Source organism: Musca vetustissima, unplaced genomic scaffold (genome assembly GCF_032173495.1).
Source record: "Musca vetustissima isolate MV318-11 ecotype Yass unplaced genomic scaffold, APGP_CSIRO_Mvet_v1 utg171663, whole genome shotgun sequence".
NCBI classification, from domain to species: domain Eukaryota; kingdom Metazoa; phylum Arthropoda; class Insecta; order Diptera; family Muscidae; genus Musca; species Musca vetustissima.
The window spans coordinates 10,278-34,446 of NW_026881723.1; the positions used below are offsets into that span (position 1 = coordinate 10,278).

The following is a 24,169-nucleotide window of genomic DNA, read 5'->3' on the forward strand; positions in this document are numbered from 1 at the left end:
CTTAACCATCGCTAGACCCTTTAAACATAGTGGCGTCGATTATGCTGGACCCATATCCATAAAAAATTCTAACCTTAGATCTTCTTCGACATCCAAAGGCTATATTTGCGTATTTGTATGTATGGTTACAAAAGCCATTCATTTAGAGGCAGTTTCAAATCTCACTACAAATGCTTTTCTTGCTGCCTTTCGACGTTTCACTTCTAGAAGAGGTGCTTGCACTGATTTATATTCTGATTGTGGCACTAATTTTGTTGGAGCATCAAAAGAATTAAAAGTGCTCCACAATAGAAACAAAAATTCTTTACCCGAAGAACTTTTGCATGTCTTAAGCCAAAATTCTACTACATGGCACTTTATTCCACCTGCTTCTCCTAATTTTGGTGGTCTTTGGGAAGCAGGTGTAAAGTCTGTTAAATATCACTTGAAACGAATTACAAATGATAGAAATCTAACATTCGAAGAATTAACAACACTTTTATGCCAAATTGAAAGTTGTCTCAATTCTAGGCCCCTTTGCCCATTATCTTCGGATCCATCAAACTTTGAAGCGCTTACCCCAGCGCATTTTCTTATAGGTGAGCCAACAAATTGTTTACAGGAAGATACACTTTTGGATTCTAATATAAATAATCTAACACGGTGGAAAGCCATTGAGAAGCTAAAACAACATTTTTGGAAAAGATGGCAAAACGAATATTTAAATCGCCTTCAAGCTCGCCCAAAATGGCTTAAATCTTCAACTGACCCCAAAATTGGAGATTTAGTTCTGGTTACAGACGAGAGATGTGGACCTGGACAATGGATACTTGGCCGCATCGAGAATATTCATCCAGGACCTGATGGACATACAAGGGTGGTATCTGTTCTTATGAAAAATAAAATTGTTAAAAGACCTATTTCTAAAATATGCTTTCTTCCAGATAATACACCTCATTCCGACCCTGAATTGGACAATCCGAAAAAGCCTGAACTCTAAATGGATGCAGTGTCTCTTGGGTGTGGTGTTGCTACGATGACTACCAACTACGCTGTGAGCTGGAGCATAGCGGAGGTTAATACCTCGACTAAAACTCTCCCAACGGTAGGCCATCATAGCACAGCAACCCACATTCAAGAACATTCGTCCTTCAGGGGGGAGAATGTTGATGGAAATATTCATTTTCACCAACCCACCATCATCGAACACAACAATAAACACCAAATCATCACCAAATACCAAATCACCATCAATTTCATCAGCATTATGCCGAAAAGCAACAAAATAAATTAAATTATTATTAGTTATAATTTTAGTATTAATTTATTTCATTTTACAATTTTTAATTAATATTTTTTATTTTCTATATAATTATTCGTTGGTATTTTTATTTATATTATTTTTTTTTTACTTTTTATTAAAAATACTACTAAATTTCTTAATTTCATTCAACAATTAAAATATAATTTATTTTCATATTTATAATAATTTATAATTTCCTATTGTTTTTGTTAATTAGTCAAAACAATAATTTTTATATTTATTTATAAAAATATTTATTGTACGTATACTAATTAACATGAGTGTAGCCAAAAACCCTTCTGTTTGGTGACCGCTCATTTGCTTATTCTGTTTTGTGCCCTTCAACAACAACAACACAACAGACGATTATCGATCAGTTGTGTTGTTATGATGGTTGCGTGGACGCTTGCTTGTGCGTCGCGACCCCCCTAGCCTACATGCTTGTTTGTTTTCTATTGCTGAAAATAAATGGGAATGCAGAATAGAAATAAGCAAATGAGTTGGTACACAATCAACTAAACATTCATACGTGTGCCTAAGCCTTTCTTGTGATAAAAGAAAATAAAGAATAAATGAATATTGCAATCATTGGTTTAGGTAGTCGTTGACTCCGCACATGTATGATGTAAAAAAGAATGTATGTAATTGAAATAATGCAAACATATGTTTTTGCATATTATATACATTTTTTGGATGATGGTTTTTTGGCTGGCAAAGAAAGTTGTTGATTTGGATCGTTCTCTTTTTAATTGGACAGCCGAGCGATCAACAACAGCATCTTTGCATCAGAACGAGAAGTAGCCTTTTTATAAAAAAAACTTTTCTGGAAATAAATAAATTTCTGTGCAACCCTCGTTTGCTTGAAAAAGAAAAATTACTTTGTTTTTCTTAAAAACTTTTCATAAGCAAACAGGGAATAACTCCCTCCACCTCCATATCTCAACACTACACATCAATTCTCATCGCAACAGAAATCGATCTCTATACTAATTTTGGTACATTTATTACTTTCCGCACTCTTGTAATACTTGTTTCCAAAACTAATTCCAAATTTCATGATTTGAGCTCCAAGGGTTCACCCAAATTTTAATTTTAAATAATTTAGTACACAATTAAGGATTCTAGCCCGATCGCTTCATCCAAATATAATTGTACAAAATTGAGTACAATTTAGAACACATTAATATGAATTTCCAGAACTTCTTATGTCGCCCAAACCTACACCCTAACAGTGGTCGTTACTGCAAATTTCAACATTCTAGCTCTATCGTTTCTCCCATATCCACATTTTATACCATTTGGTACAATCTTCCAAAACTTCCTGCAACTTTCTATGAATTTTTCAATACTACCTATATCATACAGCCACAAGATTCCAGCTCTGTCGGTTCACCCAAAATTAAAATTGTACAAAATTTAGTACTAAAGATTTTCCAAAACTACATCCATACCCCAATTCTACAATCCAACATTAATCTTATTTCAAAATTTCAGTGTTCCTGCTCTGTCGGTTCACCCAAATACACATTTGGTACCATTTAGCACACATTAGCACTCATTTCCAAAACTTCCTACATATTCCAATCCTACACCCAGAGATGGCCTGTCAGAAACAGTGACGTAAATGACATACATTTCCGACGTATAATACATACGTCAGAAACGTCGGAAACCTACCTAAATCCATTAGGTTTTTGACAAAATACCTATTTCCATTAATCAATTTGGGAATTACGCAAATCGATATAAAATTTCAAAATTTTCTTCTCAAAAAAATTTAGAAATTTTTATCAGTTCTAGTAAGGAATAGTCAGATATATGTAAAAATAATATATATTCTTGAAAATAATATTGATATAAATGACGTTTACTACGTTTATTACATTTTATACAGGTATATGACGATTTCGACGTTTACACCTTTTTGACAGTCGAAAACCTAAAAATTCGTCACAGCTTCATTGGTTCACCCAAAATTTAAATTGTACCAAATTTAGTACAATATTGTACTCATAACTACGAATTTCTAAAACTGAATCCATACCCCATCCTACACTCTAACAGTGTCCTTATTTCCAAATTTCAGTGTTTCAGCTCTATAGGTTTAATTAAATCCAGATTTGATACCACATTGATTCTAACTCCAAATGTCAATATTTCAGCTTGTAATTGTACCAATTATAGTACCATTTAGAACTGTTCGTACAAATTTCTAAAACTAAGAGTTCTAGCGCTCCCGGTTCGCCAAATACAAGTGGTACCACGTTTAGAACTTTTCGTGTCGTTCTAGTATGAATTTCGAAAAACCGTTTTATTGGACACGTTTCGACCAAGAGTGACCCTTACCTAAAATTTCAAGATTTTAGCTTAAACTCGCAAATCCTTTAGGCATATGGGACATTAAAATATTAATACTTTCAGAAACTGCTTCCCATGTTAGTATTCTGGCTTCAAATAATGGTTTCACAATGCTCTCGGTTTATTTTTAAGTTAATGGTCTCAAAAAAGTTCGTCATCAAACCTAAAATAGAGCGGGTCTTTTATATGGGATCTATGTCATAGACCTATATTTAAAATTGTCGACCGATAGCATTTTAATCCCCAACCCGTATTGTCAATTGACGTCATGTAAATGCTTAAATTTAATTCTACATAAACTAGAAATGCCAATTTCGCACCTTCGCCTGAAAAAAATCTAAGACACTGAACATGGGCGGCAAAAAATCCACGCCTTTAGATGAGACTGTTCTTCAAGGAGTAATTGGGTACCTTAATTCGTCACCATAACAATCCTTATTGTGTTGTAGAAATCAAAACAACGGACGATGTGATGGTTTCATCACTAAATATAGACCACAGTCGTAGTTTATTCCCAATGTCCGATGCATTTCAGTGCTCCCATAACACTATTAGTCCACATAAATAGGTCATATACATATGTAAACAGTACACTAGTTTTGAAGTTGAGTGTTTATTGAATATCTGTGACCTTGATCAAAATCACAAACCATAAAATACTGGCAATAAAGTTGAGGTTTTAGTGATATATATTTGAAATTGAATTATTGCATATTTATGTTAATAAGAACATCTTTGTTATCGTCAGTGATAGTAAAATGAGCACAGTCTCCTTAACAATGACACTGGATGGTATTTTAATTTTATTCATAATCATGGTATTGTGCCTATGATTTGATTGATATGCAAACACATTTGAATGACAATAGATTGATATCAAATTTTAGTATAAAAAATATACATATTTGCGTGTGTAAATTTTGCATATACGTTTTACTATATGTGGGTGATATTATTTCTTTGCCAAGATGGTGTTATGATGTGAAGATTTTGTTTTTGAGAAATGGTTAAATTTTGATTCATTTGACCAGATCACAAGTTTCAAGTCCTTTGCAAATTTTATCCATAACTTTATGTTTGCTTATCCAACGATTCGGATTTGTTTTTTTATGGTTGCAATTAATATCGTAAACATAAGACGTTCATCAGAATTACTTAGAAGCCATTAATGGCCTCTAATCTGAGGCTTGGGAACAACAGAATGCCTGACCACTGTTAGAAAAATTAAATATTTTGCTTTTTGGGTAAAATTTTTCGGTTCCTCAAAGCTAAACTATTTTATAGTAGAAGACGAAGGAGATCTACAAAAAACCTTAGTGTTACCGATGCCCTATATAAATTGAAAATGCATGTGATCGTAACAATATATACGTTAAGCTAGAAACATACCTCAGTTCTTCCACCAGCATACATTCGATATTTTAGAAAAGGTTTTCAATACGAGAAATTTGTTCCTCGTGTCCTGATTGACTGACATAAAGATTCATCATGGTCCAGACGAAATGGCTGGCCAAGACGATTCATCAAGGCCCAGACGAAATTAAAATTTTGGGTGAGGGCCATTCTTAGTCCAAAGTCGTCAGAAAATGTTGTTTTTTAGAAAAGGTTTATATTTAAAGAACCGGTACTGTAGAACTCTTAAATTTGAAAGGAGGATCACTGATGTCTATGTTTTTTTATAACATTCACCACACTGTGGTACGGGGTATTATGTCTTTGTGCATATGTTTGTAACAGGCAAAAATATTCGAGATAGAGCCATGGTTCCTTTTGAGAATATGCATAGAATCACTTTCTGAGTCCATTTATGCATGTCCGTCCGTCCGTCCGTAAGTCTATTTTTGTGAACAAAGTACAGGTCGCATTTATGATCCGATTTGGATGAAATTTGGTCACTTATTTGGCCAAAGGACGAACCCTATTGAAATTGGGAAAACTCGGTTCAGATTTAGATATAGCTCCCATATATATTTTCGTCCGATTTGAGGTAAATAGTGCACCAAAGTCTCTGAAAATCGTTCGATTTGCACGAAATTTGCCATAGCGCACTGAATTAAGTCTAGAATGATGTGTGCAAAGTTTCGTGAAAATCGGTTCATATTTAGATATAGCTCCCATATATAGTTTCGCCCGATTTTAGGTAAATAGTCCATTATTTATCTTTCGATTTGCACGAATAAGGTCTAGAATGATGTGTGCAAAGAGTCGTGAAAATTGGTTCAGATTTAGGTATAGCTCCCATATATAGCTTCGTCCGATTTAAGGTAAATTGTGTACCAAAGTCTCTATATATCTTTGGATTTGTACGAAATTTGACATAGCTTACTGAATTAAGTATAGAATGATGTATGCAAAGTTTCGTGAAAATCGGTTCAGATTTAGATATAGCACCCATATAAATCTTCGTCCAATTTAAGGTAAATGGTGTACCAAAGTCCCTGTATATCCTTAGATTTGCACGAAATTTGGCATAGCGTACTGAATTAAGTCTAGAATGATGTGTGCCGAGTTTCGTGAAAATCGATTCAGATTTAGATATAGCTTCCATATATATATTCATCCGATTTAAGGTAATTGGTGCATTAAAGGTCCTATATGTCTTTCGATTTGCACGAAATTTGGCACAGCGTAATGAATAAGGTCTAGAATGATGTGTGTTATGTTTGGTGAAAATCGGTTCAGATTTAGGTATAGATCCCATATATAGCTTCGTCCGATTTAAGGTAAATTGTGCACCAAAGTCCCTATATATCTTTCGATTTGCACAAAATTTGGCATAGCTTATTGAATTAAGTATAGAATGATGTGTGCAAAGTTTCGTGAAAATCGGTTCAGATTTAGATGTGGCTTCATACATATTTTCGTCCGATTTTATGTAATTGGTGCACCAAAGTCCCTATATATCTTTCGATTTGCACGACTTTTGGTATATGGTACTGAATTAATTCTAGAATGATGTTGCTAGGCCGATTAACACAACGTACTGAAGTAATATAAATTTATCTCTGCAAGTTTCCCTGTTAGGATACATATGTAGACTATACCCAAAGTGGTGAAGGATATCATATAGTCGGTCCGACTTTACTTACCTTACTTTTTTGTTTGTTTGAAAATTCGAACTTTAGGTATGCCAAAAGTTCTAAAATTTGTATGAGTAGTCGGATCGATATATAAAGTGGTTCTGGAAGAATGTACTCATGTATACACAAAGTACTTTATGGTACTATAATTTGTACAATTTTAAATTGGATGTACGGATGGAGCTGAAATGCTGAGTTTTGAAATTAGCATTATCGTTGAAGTATAACGATATGTAGATAGTTTTAGAAAATTGTACTTATGTGGACGAAAAGTACTAAATTGCAATATATTTGTACAATTTTGATTTTGGGTGAAACGATTGAGCTGGGATCCTAAATTTGGAATTAGGATCATTGGAATTAGGATAATCTGTACAAAATGGTTTCAAATGTGGATTTGGGTGAACCGATAGAGCTGGAATCATGACATTTGGAGTTAGGATGACTTTTGAGGTTTTGATGATTTGAGCTATGTAGGTATTTTTGAAAATTCGTAATAATGTGTACTAAATTTGGAGTTAGGGTCACAGTTGGCGTGTAGGATTGGGATATGTAGGACGTTTTGGAAATTACTACTAATATGTACTAAATAGTTCCAATTGGGGATTTAGGTGAGCCTATAGACCTGGAATCTTGAAATTTGAAGTTCGGATCACTGTTGGGGTGAGGGATTGGGCTATGTATATAGTTTTGGAAATTCATACTAAATTCATAATAACATCTATAGATATTTTTTTTTATAAAACAAACGAATCCGTTAAATGTTTCATTATGCCTCCAGTGTTCTGTATTTAGCGACTTTGGAATTTGTTTCTATCCAGAAGGACAAATTTGCCATATATACAATTTTTTAGTTATGGCCCAATCATTATACCCTTCACCACACTGTAGTACAGGGTATTATATCATTGTGAATATTGTGTTTATATAGACCCATGATTTTTTTTGATAATATGCATAGAATCATTTTCGGAGTCGATTATTTAGCCCAAGGACGAACCCTAAGTTTTTCGGATTTTCCAAAAATTATAAAAACAAATTGACTAATAAATTCGTTTTTTATTTTATAAAACTAAAAAAAATGTATGAAATGATGCATAACATAACAACAAATAATAACAACAATTGAGCTAGATATGATTTTAACTATGTGCTATAGAAAAAAAATAACAACAATGAAACTATTTTTTTCGGAATTTTTCAAAAATTCCGTCAATTATCACAATGGAAATTTCTCGAGAAATTTGCAACATTTAGTGTCTTTTGTTGTAGACATAACCACCGTTTGAACCATAAACAGTGCCGACTTCTTGACCTTGCGAACTGGCAGGGAAAGTAACCTTTTGTGGGGCTGGGACAGAGTATTGGTTTGTGGCCTGTTGGTTGGCATGTGATTCAACTGCGGATGAAGTTGTGTAGCTTTGTTGAGTACCGGCATTTTGATAATTGTAGCCACCATTGTCGGAGGTGGTTGTGGTGGTGGTAGCAACAGCTGGGGCGGAGTAAGTTTGTTGTTGAACGGGAGCAGCAGCTGGGGCAGTGTATGTTTGTTGTTGGACTGAAGTAGTATAGGTTTGTTGTTGAACTGGAGCAGTGTAGGTTTGTTGTTGAACTGGAGCAGCGGCTGGAGCAGAGTAAGTCTGTTGTTGAACTGGAGCTGGGGCAGCAACTGGTTCTTGATAGTTGTATGAGCCATTGTCAACAGGGGCAGCAGGAGCTGTGTAAGTTTGTTGAACGGCAACAGGAGCAGAGTAAGTTTGTTGAACTTGAGTGGTTGCTGGGGCCGAATAGGTTTGCTGTTGAACGGTAGCAGTAGGTCCTTGATAATTGTAGGCACCATTTTCAGCAGTTGCTACAGCATTTGAGTAGGATTGTTGGACAGTGGTTGTGGTGGCAGCTGGGGCGGAGTAAGTTTGTTGAACGGGAGCCGAGTACGTTTCTTGTTGAACTGGAGCTGAGTAAGTTTGTTGAACGGTGGTAGTGGTGACAGCTGGGGCAGAGTAAGATTCTTGTTGTTGGACGGGGGCAGAGTACGATTGTTGAACAGTGGCAGCAGCTGGTCCTTGATAATTATAGGCACCATTATCAGCTACAGCTGGAGCGGTATAGGTCTGTTGAACTTGAGCGGTAGCAGCTGGAGCGGAGTAGGTCTGTTGAACCTGAGTAGTAGCAACTGGAGCAGTGTAGGTCTGTTGAACTGGTGCGGAATAGCTTTGTTCTTGGGACACAGCAACTGGGGCAGATTGTTGGGTCTGGGGTTGATAGTTGTAAGAACCATTGTCTACAGCAGTAGTGGTAGTGGCGGCAGAGGTATACGATTGTTGGGTGTTAGCTTGATATGTTTGTTGTTGAACTTGTTCAGCACCAGAGTAAGTTTGTTGGGCAGCATAGGTTTGTTGGACGGGAGCAGTGTAGGTTTGTTGAACAGTAGCGGCAGGAGCTTGATAGCTATAAGTACCAGTAGCTGCAGGAGCAGTATAACTTTGTTGAACAGGAGCGGGAGCTGAGTAAGTTTGCTGTTGTTGCTGGACTTGAACGGGAGCGGAGTAGGATTGTTGTTGAACTGGAGCAGCAACGGGTGCGGAGTAGGATTGTTGTTGTTGCACAGAAACCGAAGCAGCAGGTTGATAGTTGTAGGCACCATTGTTAGCGACAGTTTCAGTAACAGCTCCAGTATTATAAGTTTGTTGCTGGACTTGAGTGGTGACAGGGGGTAAATACTCATTGGATGGACCAGCAGCTGGAGCAGAGTAACTTTGTTGTTGTTGTTGTGCAGCAGCACTATACGATCCAGAGGTAGAGACCGATTGGGCAGAAACTTCACCACCACTTACATGTTGCATAGTGAAACTGGCAATTGGCACCGAAGGTCTAATCGATTCCACATGAATTTGGGAGGATTGAGTTGAGTAAGACTGTTGGCCGGGACTATAGGCAGCTACTTCGTTAGATGCCGATGCTGGGGCAGGGTAATTGTATTTCTGCAATTCACTGACATCGGCAGCAGCCAAAGTGGCCATAACGGCCAGACTCATAACAATGAACATTTTCTGGAAGAGGGGAAACAAAACACACATGAGGATATATTTTATATTTTTCATTTTTGAAAAATCACTGTTTTAATTTGAAAAATTTTGAATTCTATTGTTTCAGATTTTTTTTATTTAAATATTTTCATTTTCATTATTTGTTTTACACTAACCATTTTGTATTCAGTGCTTTAGGCTTATCGTTAGATGGGTTGTATAGCACACGAATGTAAAAACTCGACTGATGATCTGCAACAGTTTGCCCAAACAATTTATAAGACAACTTGGCGGATCTTCACATTTCATTTGTTTACAACACCAATGCTTAAGATAACTAAATGAATGAATATTGTTTTTATTTTTGTTTGCTTCTTCTTCTCTATCGTTGGAGAGCACTACAAAATTGTGGTGGTGCACCAACAAACATTGATCATCTTCATAATTTGCCTCGAGTGTCTCAATAAAGAGATGCCATCCAATAGTTTGTTTTTTGCGAAATTGGTTCAAAATATTTATCTCTGATAATCTTGAGATAAGACGTCATCACCACCAGTAACAATTCATAATTATTTTTATAGCCGCTCAACGCATATTCAACACTCACATAACCAGCTCAGGGCCTCATTAAGTGATGGCGTTAAGTTTTTTGTTTGTTTGTTTGTTTATTTGACAGTAAGTTACTGTGTCAGTTGTTCATACAGCGATTTGGGTCTACAATATGGTCAACCAACTTCTCATGCTCTTCTAAAATCATAATGAAATTTATGGCAGTATAACTGCCTGCCAGTCATTCCGGTTAAGAATAATTTATCTCATTAACCAAATGTTTATTTAAAAAATATAAATGTTGCTAATATATTATTTTTTAATTGAATTTTTAATCAACACCTTTGTGCACATGTCATGATATCATATGTAAATGAAGGTTAGAGTTCGCAATGCCATACACAACCTCTTGTGTCCGTAATCAAAGTTTGTTTGCAATAAGTGAACATTGCACACCTACACAAAACATCTCATTAGTCTTAAGAGTTCCTCAAGGGTTCGTGAGAATAACGTGAGGGTTTCACCAAGAAACAAAAACAGGTAAAAACTTATTATATTTGAATTTGAAGTTTGTGTACACTTCGCCATGAGGTGTGCATTCAAAATATAAAAAAATGAAATGACTACCAATAGGTATTTTATCCTCTGAAATTCTCTAAATTCCTTTTTATAACCATGTTTTTTGAAAATTGGCCGAGCACCACTACAAATATCTAAAATGCGGGGTGGGACCTTTATATGCGGGGAATGACAACGATTTCAACAAAACTTGACACACGTTATGTTATAGTTCGTTTTTGGATCAAACAAATGATCTGTTCCAAATTTTATCCAATTCTGATCAAAAATGCAACCTATACTTTATTTACAATTCAACATGGGCAGACGGACGGAAGGACGGATGAACGAAGGTCGGATGCACATGACAGTAGCGGCTGGAGCAGAGTAGGTCTGTTGTTGAACTGGAGCTGGGGCAGCAACTGTGTCATTGCCAACAAGAGCAGCAGGAACATAGTAGGTATGTTGAACTTGAGTGGTTCATGGGGTCGAATAGGTTTGCTGTTGAACGGTAGCAGGAGGTACTTTATAAATGTAGGTGCCATTGTCAGCAGTTGCTACAGAATTGGAGTAGGATTGTTGGACAGTAGTATGCATGCTGAGCGGGAGCCTAGTAGGTTTGTTGTTGAACTGGAGCAGAGTAATATTTTTGTTGTTGGACTGGAACAGAGTAAGATTGTTGCTGTTGGACGGATGTAGAGTACGATTGTTCAACAGTGGTCCGTGATAATTATAGGTGCCATAATCAGCTGGAGCGGTATTGGTCTGTTAAAGTTGGGCGGTTGTCCTAGTTTAACATCAAAAATTCCTGAACGGAATCTACGGAACCAAAATGGCACATAATTGGCTGTTACAGTATCGGAACCATAAGCACCATTCACAATTTTATCCGCTTGGCTTGCACTTTCGCTTTTGTCAAGTAGAAACTGTAAAATGTACCGAATATTCTCTTTATTCACTTCCATTTTTAAGACCCTTTAACTCACAACTGAATGCACCAATCAAAAAACAGCAAATTATTTTTTTATTTTGATCGATACTTTACGATAAATCTATTAGTACAGCCATCTGCCGAAAAATAAGGAATTATATATTTATTTAAAAAAAAAAAACAGTCAGGCGGACAAAACGACATGACAAAATCGTGGAATTGCCGACAAATATTTGAAATCGCAAAATAAAAATTCAGATTACTTTATGGGAGGGTATTCAAATGCCAGTAAAGATTACAGTGGTTTCATCTCAATCGGATTGAACAAATATTTATAGCTTTTTTGCTGATACATATTTACACTTTTATTACTATTTCTGAAATATATAGTAGCCTTCGTATTAAATTGTCTATTTTAAAAAATGCAATATCTTTTGTAATTTCAATAGAAAGCGGACTGACTTGACTTGCCAAAAATGTCGTGATAAAGGCAATGTCAAAGGCAAATTTTTTATTTCATTAATTTTTCTGCCCTATTTAAATATAGTAAGATCTAATCTAAAATGAACATAAATTCATCGATCCGGTTTTGTAATTTGTTATGGCACGAAAATTGGAAATTTTGGAATTTAAATTAAAAAACTATTTACATAAAATTTAATGACGTATCAAAGAGATGAACTTATTTTGATTTAATTTATCGTGATCCTAGATAACAAATTCCATTAAGTTGTAACGGAAACATTCTTTGCTCCAATTATTAAATAATCTCATAATTACCGATTAATGTCATTAGTCATATTTCATCATAATTATTATGGATAAAATATAGCCACGATTAGATGTACCACAAACCAAGTTTGGTTGACGTAGCTAATACAGATAATTATGCAAATTTTTATTTTAAATCTATCACATTTTGCCTTTGGTTTATATATGTGCAAACAAACAAAAATCTCATAAAAATTTAACGCCACTATTAATGATAACAAATAAAATCAAATCTCTTCACTTTTTTATTATATACAAAAATAAACCTATTATTAGTACACCTAATTAGTGCATACCTATAACGATCCAGTTTTTATAACCTTCACCACACTGTCGTACTTATTTGTTTGTACATATGTTTATACCCTTCACCACACCGTGGTACAGGGTAGTATGTCTTTGTGCATATGCTTGTAACAGGCAAAAGGAATCGAGATAGGCCCATGGTTTCTTTTGAGAATATGCATAGAATCACTTTCTGAGTCGATTTATGCATGTCCTTCCGTCCGTCTGTTGATGTTAAATTGTAAACAAAGTTCAGGTCGCATTTTTAATCCAATTTGTATGAAATTTGGCACAGCCCATTTATTTGGCCCAAGGACGAACATTGATGAAAATCGGTGACATTGGTGAAAATCGGTTCAGATGTAGATGTAGCTCCGATATAAATTTTCGTCCCATATATAGCTCCCATATATACAAGTTTCCCCGATTTTAGGTAAATAATGCGCTAAAGTCCCTGGAAATCTTTTGATTTGAATTATGATGAATTAAGTCTAGAATGATGTGTACAAAGTTTCGTGAAAATCGGTTTAGATTTAGATATAGCTCCCATATGTATTTTTATCCGATTTAAGGTAATTTGTGCACCAAAGTCCATATTTATCTTTCGATTTGCACGAAATTCGGCATAGTGTACTGAATTGCGTCTATAATTATGTGTGCTAAGCTTTATAAAAATCTTTTCAGATTTAGATATAGGTCCCATATATAGTTTGGCCCGATTTTAGGTAAATGGTTTCATGAAAATCGCTTCAGATTTAGAAATAGCTCCCATATATAGTTTCCCCCGATTTTAGGTAAATGGTGCACCGAAGTCCCTGAAAATCAGTTCATTTGCACGAATTTTGGCATAGCTTATTGAATTAAGTCTAATATGACTGTGTGCTAAGTTTCGTTAAAATCGGTTCAGATTTAGATATAGCACATAGTTTCGCCCGAAATCATTCGATTTGCCCCAAATTTGTTATAGCGTACTGAATTAAGTCTAGAATAATGTGTGCAAAGAAAATCGGTTAGATATAGCTCCCATAGGGGAGAGGGGGGTACCTTTGAATAGCGCTCATAAAATCTTGGTTTAAATTTTTTCCGACCCGCTACCACATTTTTGTATATGGCAATCTTGTTCTTTATCTGCGTAAACCACTTTGGCTAGCTTTTTCAATTGTCGACAAATTGTACATGGGTGACCATGTTTTCGCAGTGTAATTGCAGGGTAAAATATTTATATCAAGCTTAAAGTATGTCACATGTATATTCATTGTAAAGGTTACATATGTACCTATTAGTTAAAAGTTATAAAAAACCAAAAATTATAAAATAAAAAAATTTATGAGGCTTGAAAGAAAAAAGTGTTCAAAGGTGCCCCCCTCTCCCCTATATATTTTAATCCAATTTTATGTAATTGGTGCATCAAAGTCTCCGAAAATCATTCGATTTCCCTATATATGTTTCGATTTGCACGAAATTTGTCATAGCGTACTGAATTAAGTCTAGAATGACGTGTGCTAAGTTTCATGAAAATCTGTGCAGATTTACATATAACTCTGATATATATATTTTCGTGCGATTTTATGTAATTGGTGCATCATTTTGCAATAATTTTGGTATATGGTACTGAATTAAGTATAGAATGATGTGTGTTAGGATACATATGGGCACTTCCGCAATCACTTACACGACTTTCAGATGCAAAATCAAACTTTAAATTTTAAATAAATCAAAAACAATTACATCTTTTACAATTCTCTCTAAATACTTTTTTGTGGAACTTTAGGAGTACTGTCAGTGGTAAAAAAATTGAGGGCCTCCGGTTTTTATCTTTCGAGATAGGAGCGAGTGATCGCTGCGACTTCAAATATACATGACTTTAGACACCATGGCTAATAATGGGAAAACTTTGCGAATTGTGTGAATATTTTCCTTTTTCCGGAAATGCCCATATATAGAATATACCCAAAGTAGTGGAGGGTATCATATAGTCGGCCCAGTCCGACTTAACTACTTTCCTTACTGGTTTTATTCATGTTTTTTTTTTTTTTGAAAATAAAATTGTACAAAATTCTTACAAATACTGACATTTTTTATGTTCAAATGTGTGATTGTATTTGTGTGGTTTGTTCTCATTTCCTATTTGACTCTCATTTATTGAACATTGTTGTAAAACTTTACATTTAATTTAGTGATTTTTCGAATGGTATACGTAACGACAAACGAACGATAACTTTCGAAATACATGAACGCTTTTTTAGACGAAAGTGAGTGAGTTACTTTCTTTAGCATTGATTTTCGTTCGAAATAGAAAAACAGACTTTAAACTTGTAATGATTTTCTTCCAACTCTCTTTCCTTTCTAGAGCGTACAGCACGCCTTTCACTGACTTAAGTGTATATCCTATTATTGAATATGTGATGGCATAGACCAACCAGTGTTACCAAAACTTTGTTGATAAAAAATGCTAGATTTAGTTTAAAAAGCTGCCAGAAAGTGCTAAAAAATTTAAAAAAGGGCCATATAAAAGTGCTAAAAGTTTTTATAATAGAAATTAGTAGAATTGATTGAAATTTGATATTTTTGGATTTTCATTAGGTAAAAATTTCCCACCAAAAATGATCATTGTGGGCTATGTTTCCGTATAGGCCCTAGAGAATGAAATTTTTGTGGACGTCCAGGACGTTTGACCATAACATTGACTATAATTTGAAACCTATTATTTTAATGGTGTTTAAAATTTCCGCACTAAAATGTATTAATATCAGTTTTTTGGGGTTTTGGAGAATGACGTATAGGGGTGACTGGGACACAGTTGGCACTTTTTTAGAGCTCTATATTTCAGTACTTATTTAACAGATATAAAAACATTATGGCTGATTTTTGTCCCATGATATTTTATTACAAAAACTGTTACCAAAAATATATAATAAATTAGTATTCATTAGAAATGTTTACAGTTTTGTAAAAAAGTCAAATTCGCCGAATGCGCCCCTACCTGGGGTAGCTTCGGCATTTGATGGGGCATATTCGGCACAATAGTCATAGCCTGGTAATTATCACCGCTAAAAATAATTCTATTGAAGGATTATATTTTAAGACGAACTCAAACACATTTTAAGGAAATAATATACCACTATTTGTATATGGCCGAATGTGCCACATTTTAAAATGCCGAATCTACCCAGAGAGTAGTTTTTATAGTTTTTTCTTTTTTTTTCTATCAATCTTTCTAAAACATTACATTTTTAAATTTTTTAATAAGAAAATACATTTTAATTAATGACTTTTTAATAATACCATCTTAAAATACGAAAAGTTTTATACAGTTATATACCAAACCAGTAAGGAATGTAGTAAAGTCGGACGGGGCCGACTATATGATACCCTTCACCACTATGGGTATATTAAACAGGACTATTAACATGAAATTGGAACAAATAAAATATGTGATATTTATCTGAATGTGAATCGACCTAGATCTATACATAAACATATCATTCGTTTGTTACAATGTGACAAAAGTATGTAAATCGATATTTGTTTGAAATATCAATAGGTCATCCGTTGGGCTATGTCTGTACTTCTAGAAAACGCAACTATGTTACTCTATGCTCAATTTTGTACTAAATCTCAACTGATAATCACGAAACTTGCCAGACATCACTCTCGGCTCAGTTCGGTAGCAAATCGAGAGATATATAGGGACTTTGGTGCACCATTTACATGAAATCGGACGAAACTATATGTGGGAGCTATATCTAAATCTGGACCGATTTTCTCAAAACTTGGCAGACATAATTCCAGGCTCAATTCCGTACGTTATACTAAATTTCGTGCAAATCGAAAGATATATAGGTACTTTGGTAAACCATTTACCTAAAATCGTGCGAAACTATATATGAGAGTTATTTGTAAATCTAGACCGATTTTCACAAAACTAATCACACATCATTCTAGGCCTAATTCAATATGTTATACCAAAATTCGTGCAAATCAAATGATTTTCAGGGACTTTGGTGCACCATTTATCTAAAATCGGGCGAAACTATATGGGAGCTATATCTAAATCTGAACGGATTTTCACGAAACTTAGCACACATCATTCTAGATCTAATTCAGTAGGCTATACCAAATTTCGTGCAAATCGAAAGATATATAGGGACTTTGGTGCACCATTTATCTAAAATCGGGCGAAACTATATGGGAGCTATATCTAAATCTGAACCGATTTTCAGGAAACATAGCACACACCATTCTAGACCTAATTCAGTAGGCTATACCAAATTTCGTGCAAATCGAAAGATGTATAGGGACTTTGGTACACCATTTACCTTAAATCGGGCGAAACTATACATGGGAGCTATATCTAAATCTGAACCGATTTTCACGAAATTTAACACATATCGTTCTAGACTTAATTAAGTACAATATGCCAAATTTCGTGCAAAACGATGGATTATAGGGATTTTGGTACACTATTTACCTTAAATCGGGCGAAACTATATATGGGAGCTATATCTAAATCTTAACCGATTTTCACGAAACTTAGCACACGTCATTCTAGACTTAATTCAATACGCTATGCCAAAATTCGTGTAATTAAATGATTTTCAGGGACATTGGTGCAGCATTTACCTAAAATCGGGCGAAACTATATATGGGAGCTATATCTAAATCTGAACCGATTTTCACGAAACTTGGCACACATCATTTTAGACCTAATTCGGTGGGCTATACCAAATTTCGTGCAAATCAAAAGATATTTAGGGACTTTGGTACCCCATTTACCTTAAATCGGACGATATATATATATATATATATATCCCTGTCTTGTGGGATATATATATATATTGCGGACAATTGTGGTTTAGAACTTTTCCCGCCGAAATGGCTGTAATTTAAGCTGAACTTTTTCGATGTAGGTCCAACTTTTGACATAACCCCATTATAAAGTGAAACACGACTAATTTTCGGTACTCTAAAGTGGCTATAATTTGGCATTCCGGATTCACAGTTAATAAAAGATCCTTTCCAGAAAGTTTCCGATTTACGTTCATGATTTCTACACCACACAAAGGCCCTCTTAATCTTGTTTTCCATTTTACTAATTAAACAACCTACTAGCTAGCGATGCTATAGTAACCATATGACCCGATAATTTTTTGAGAAAATGTTAATACATATGGTGTAGGTCCAAAATTTAAATAAATTCCAAAAAAATAAAAATGCTATAAAAAGTGGCTAGGAGTTTGAAAAGTGCTAAATCTAGCACTAAAAGTGCTAAATTGGCAACACTGAGACCAACCCTCTTTTCAACCTTACCTAATATATCGATAGATTTTAGGTATTTCGAATGTAGGACATACAATTTTTTCTATATTTTTCTATATCTATCTGAGAGCACAGACATAATACCCTTATATCAGATATTCGTTCAAATTTCGAGCGGAACTTATTAATTATAATATTTTCAAATGCAAATATTTGCATTTGGCAATCTTTTTTATCTCTCCTATAGATTGAATTAATACTAAAAAAATGCAAACAAATAATGCCATCAATCACTCATAATTATCGGATATAATATTCAATTATAATAGAATTATAATGTATTTGATACAAAATAATAGGTTTATAATCATTCTATGATTGATTTCGATTATTATGTAGGCCGAAATGTTTTTTTTTTTGATTTTTTGTTTGTTATAATTGTTGAAATAATAGCATCAATGTATTGAAACATAAAAGGAATATATGAATTTTTCATTTATTTGATATTCGTATTAGGAAGTTATAAATTATACCAAAAACAAAACATATGCGACGAGCATGTGCAGACATAAACAGAATTTTGTCTGTTTTTATATATATTTTGTTATTTAATTATTAACCTTGTAACTATTATCTCCTTAGACATCTTTAACTTTGTTTCTTAAAAATAAAAATGTGTGTATAATACAACATTAATATTGTTTGAAGTTTATGAATGGAGAAGACGACCTGAGTATAATTGGTTGTTTGACAAATCTGAAATTGATTTATTTTATCGTATTATGCTAATCGTTCGACACTTATCACCTGGTTGAATACATATTTATACAGATGTTTGCTGGTTTCAGAGTTCAAACAGTAGTTCGAAACTAATCGAGATGTCAGAGGGTATGTGATTTAATTTTTGAAAATTGATGATAAACGGAAAACATACGGCTTTTGATAGGTCAGCTGTCGAAACTGGTTTTATATTCAACCCCAATGGAGTTGGCATTATCTCCACTACTGTGGAAACATACAAGCGTCGTTCGAGCTTAAAACCGTTGATATACCGCAAATAGGGCGGGATCGTTTATAGCGGTTATAACAAAGAGTAGACCTATATCTATAACTACCAAGATGCCAAACTACTACCACTTCGAGAGGAAACTAAGACCTTTAAAATATTAAAATGGAGCTGGACATTTTAAATTATGGATGGATCAACACGTGGGTCAATATTGACAAATTTTCAGATCGCACAGCTGCCATAATTTCTGACATATTGCCCATATATAACATTGTAACTAAAACTTTCTCATTAAAAAAAAAATACAAACTTTTTTATTTTGAAAATATGTGCTATAAATATAAGCATAGTTATATATTTTTCAATGTTATATTTATAGATTTGCATATTTTGTAATTAATGTGGGAAACAACAATTATCACATTTCGTTTTAAATTTCATTTACAAAAATTTTAAACCAAATATTCATTCAAATTAGCCTAACTTATGACTTCTGGCTGCAGTAGCCCGTGAATTTGTTCAATTTTTTTTTACCATGTGACAACAGTATGGGTCGTTCATTATCGTCATCATCAACATTATTCATTTGGCCGGAGGTTGACTAATTATGCATTTGGGAAACCTAAATCTTTTGTTTAACAAACGATCACCACCAGTGATAGCAAGTCCATTGACTGAGGTCAAGATTCACCTAGTTTTGGTTCATTTGCATATCATTTTGAAAGTTAAACTGTTTTTTTTAGTAAATGTGAAAGTATAAAAACTTTAAATAAATAAAACCTCAAATATGAATTTCAAATTATGTCGTTAATAATACTGATTTGAAGAGTTTCTGGTGATGTTTTATATGAAGAACTTTTTTTCTTGGATATTCTGATGTTTTACATGGTTGATTTAAAGTGCTTCCTTTGATTAAAGTCCCGGGTATATTCTACAAATGTATCCTAACAGACGCGTTTTTGTTATATATCTATATCTGAACCGATTTCAGGGAAAATTGCCAGCGACTAATTTATATTACTTCAGTACGTTGTGTCAATCGGCCTAGCTATGATTCTTTTCACGAAGCTTAGCAACATTATTTTCAGTACCCTATACCAAAATTAGTGCAAATCGAAAGATATATAGGGACTATGGTGCACCAATTACATAAAATCGAACGAAAATATATATGGGAGCTATACCTATATCTGAACCGATTTTCACGAAACTTAACACATGTCATTCTAGCCTTAATTCAGTACGCTATGACAAATTTCGTGTAAATCGAATGATTTTCAGAGACTTTGGTGCACTAATTACCTAAAATCGGATGAAAAATATATATGGCAGCTATATCTAAATCTGAACCGATGTTCACGAAAATTTGCCACATCATTCTAGACTAAATTCAGTACGCTATGCCAAAATTCGTGCAAATGAAAAAATTTCCAGGGACTTTGGTGCACCAATTGCCTAAAATCGGGCGATTATTGGAGCTATATCTAAATCTGAACCGATTTTCATGAAACTTATCACACATTACTATAGATGCAGTTCAGTACGCTATGGCAAATTTCGAGCAAATCGAAAGATATATAGGGTCTTTGGTGCACCAATTACCTTAAATCGGATGAAAATATATATGGGAGCTATATCTAAATTGAACCGATTGTCACGAAACTTTGCACACATCATTCTAGACTTAATTAAGTACGCTATGCCACAACTCGTGCAAATCAAAAGATTTTCAGGGACTTTAGTGGACTATTTACCTAAAATCGGGCGAAGCTATATATGGGAGCTATATCTAAATCTGAACCGATTTTCACGAAACTTTGCACACATCATTCTAGACTTAATTTAGTACGTTATGCCAAAATTTCGTGCAAATCGAAAGATATAAAGGAAGTTTGGTACACAATTTACCTTAAATCGTAGGAAGATAAATATGGGAGCTATATTTAGATCCGATTTTCACGAAACTTGGCAGACATCATTCTAGACCTTATTCATTACGCTGTGCCAAATTTCGTGCAAATCGTAAGATATATAGGGACTTTGATATATCATTTACCTTAAATCGGACGAAAATATATGTGGGAGCTATATCTGTATCTGAGCCGATTTTTCCCAATTTCAATACGGTTCGTCCTTGGGCCAAAGAAATGAGCTGTGCCAAATTTCATCCAATTCGGATCATAAATGCGATATGTACTCTGTTTACAATTTAACATGGACAGACGGATGGACATGCATAAATCGATTCAGAAAGTAATTCAAAAGGAACCATGTGTCTGTCTCGATTATTTGTGCCTGTTACAAACATATGCACATAGACATAATACCCTGTACCACAGTGTGGTGAAGGGTATAAAAATCTTCTAATCACACCTGAGAATTCAATAATAGTTTTTGGTCTTCGACAGGTCTTCTACTAGTATACCTTTGAACTTTAAAAAGAAAATCTTCTGATATTCTCTAAGAAGATTTTCTTTTTATTCTTCGTTATTAGACGACAAGATTTTTTTCTTGTATAGGGGAAGAGGATCTTCTTAAAGAAGTCATAAAAGTGTTGTTACAAAACACACAAATCTTATAGAAAACACGAAATTCTGCATATGGAAGGAAAACAGATATTTTTTTATAAATGCCAATAAAATATTGTTTTCTTATAGATGGCCCACAATTGCTAAAATACAAGATTTTATCTTCGACAAGTTAACTACCTGGCTATGGATGAAAATATTACCTTCTGATTTTCTACTAGAAGATCTCTGATATAGAATTCCAATTAGTACCAATTAGTACACATAAGTACGATTTTTCAAAACTATCTCCATATCTCAATATAGTACTCCAACACTAGCTTTAATTCCAAATTTCAGGATTTCAGCCCTATCCGTTCAGACAACAACAAATTGTAAAATATTTAGTACTATTTGGTACCTTTTATTTCCATAATTACGAATTTTCAAAACTTCTTAATCCTACACTCCAACAGCTAAATCCGTTCACACAAAATCAAATTTTACCAAGTTTAGTACCATTTAGTGCATGTAAGTACGATGCCATTATTCCGAATTTTAAGTTTCCAGCTTTGTCCGTTCACCCAAAACCAAATTGTACCAAACCTAGTGTGGTTTAGTACTTTTCGTACACATAAATATGAATTTCCAAAGCTGTCTCCATAGCTCAATCCTCCGCAGTAGTCTTAATTCCCAATTTCAGTTATTCAGCTCTATCGGTTCATCCATAATCTAAATTATACTAAATTTAGTACCATATAGTACTTTTCGTACCCATAAGTATGAATTTTGATGAGCTACATCAATCCTGCACTCCAGCAGTCATTTTAATTCCCAATTTCAAGATTCGACCTCTATATTTTCACCTAAATCCAACTTGTACCAAATTTAGTACCATTTAGTACTTTTCGTAAACACAAATACGATTTTTTAAACGGCCTAAATCCTGTACTCCAATAGTCAGGAATTCCTCTCTATACGCTCAACTAAATGCAAGTAGTACCAAATTTGGTACTATTTATTTTCATAGACATAAGTACGAATTTCCAAACCCATTTCCATACATCAACACCACTTTCTAACCTGTATTCCATATACAATTTCAAGATTCTAGATATATACGTTCAATATATATATACAATTAGATGTAAATTTAGTAACGTTTAGTACTTTTCGTACCCTTCTAGTTCGAATTTTCAAAAACCAAGCCTTATTTCACGCCTACACACCAACAACCCACACTCAAAATTTCTAGTTTCAGCCGTTTCGTCTGGACGATGGACTTAACACTAAGCTCTTTTATATATTAAACCAGTAAGGAAAGTAATCAAATCGGACGGGGCCGACTATATGATACCCTTCCCCGCTTTGGTATATTCAACAGATGGATCCTAACAGACGTCGAATTTTTGAAGGATCATTACCATGAAAATGGATCCATAAAAATATCATTCTGCAACCTACATGGATTTTTCATTTGGTCAGATATAGGGTTGCTTCTAACAATGGGACAAACTTATATAAAGCAATGTAAAGGATTTCATTGAACCTTGTCACTGGTTAAGTTATATGCATTATGTACTTAAAATCGGGAGAAAATGTATATAGGAGCTCTATCCAAATCTGAACCGATTTTCATGAAACTTAACACACATAACTCTAGACCTAATTCACTACGCTATACCAAATTTCGTGCAAATGGAATAATATATAGGGACTTTGGTGCAACATTTACATTAAATCGGAAGACATTATATATGGGAGATATATCTAAATCTGGACCGATTTTCAGGAAACTTAACACACATCATTCTAGAACTAATTCATTACGATATTTTCCCAATTTCAATAGGGTTTGTCCTTGGGCCAATAAGTGACTTGTGCGAAATTTCATCCAAATGGGATCATAAATGCGACCTGCACTTTGTTTACAATTTAACATCTACAGACGGACATGCCTAAATCGACTTAAAAAGTGATACTATGCATATTCTCAAAAGGAACCATGTGTCTATCTCGTTTCCTTTTGCCTGTTACAAACATATGCACAAAGACATAATACCCTGTACCACAGTGTGGTGAAGGGTATAAATATTCAGATCTACATCGAGAAATCCATCTGGTCGAAGACTAAAGTATCTGTAATAGAGTAGCAGCAATGATAAGCAATATTTCGAAGGTTTATTTTAAGTAGTGCGATTATCCGAAACTATCATTTGAAGTAAATATCATTATGTTGGAATGTGTTAAAATTACAGCCCGACGGAACTCAACGCCTTTTTCACTTGTTTTTGTTTTCAATATTTCATCTTTATGAAATTGTTTATGATTTTATAAAAATTATTCTTGTCTGGGGAATATTTGCCAACTCTTTTTGAATATTTCATTTTAGAATATTATAATAATAAGGTTAATGCCCGCAATAAGTAGCACACATGTGTTTCTGGCCAACTAGCTTCTGTTTTAATTACACTCAACACATAGTGATGCCCTTCGGCTGAAGATGGTAGCCTAAATATTTATAAGTCGTTTGTTGTTGTTGCTTTTATGTCTT

General features: G+C 34.2%; 1 protein-coding gene across 1 annotated transcript; it reads right to left on the reverse strand.

Annotated features, from left to right (window-relative positions):
• Window positions 1–7,973: 7,973 nt before the first annotated feature.
• LOC133327718 (uncharacterized) lies at window positions 7,974–9,983 on the reverse strand. Its single transcript, XM_061536263.1, has 2 exons — window positions 9,923–9,983; window positions 7,974–9,770 (listed from the first exon to the last, which is right to left on the reverse strand). The coding sequence occupies exons 1-2, from the start codon at window positions 9,923–9,925 to the stop codon at window positions 7,974–7,976; spliced, it is 1,800 nt and encodes a 599-aa protein (XP_061392247.1). The 5' UTR covers window positions 9,926–9,983.
• Between the last annotated feature and the right edge of the window lie 14,186 nt (window positions 9,984–24,169).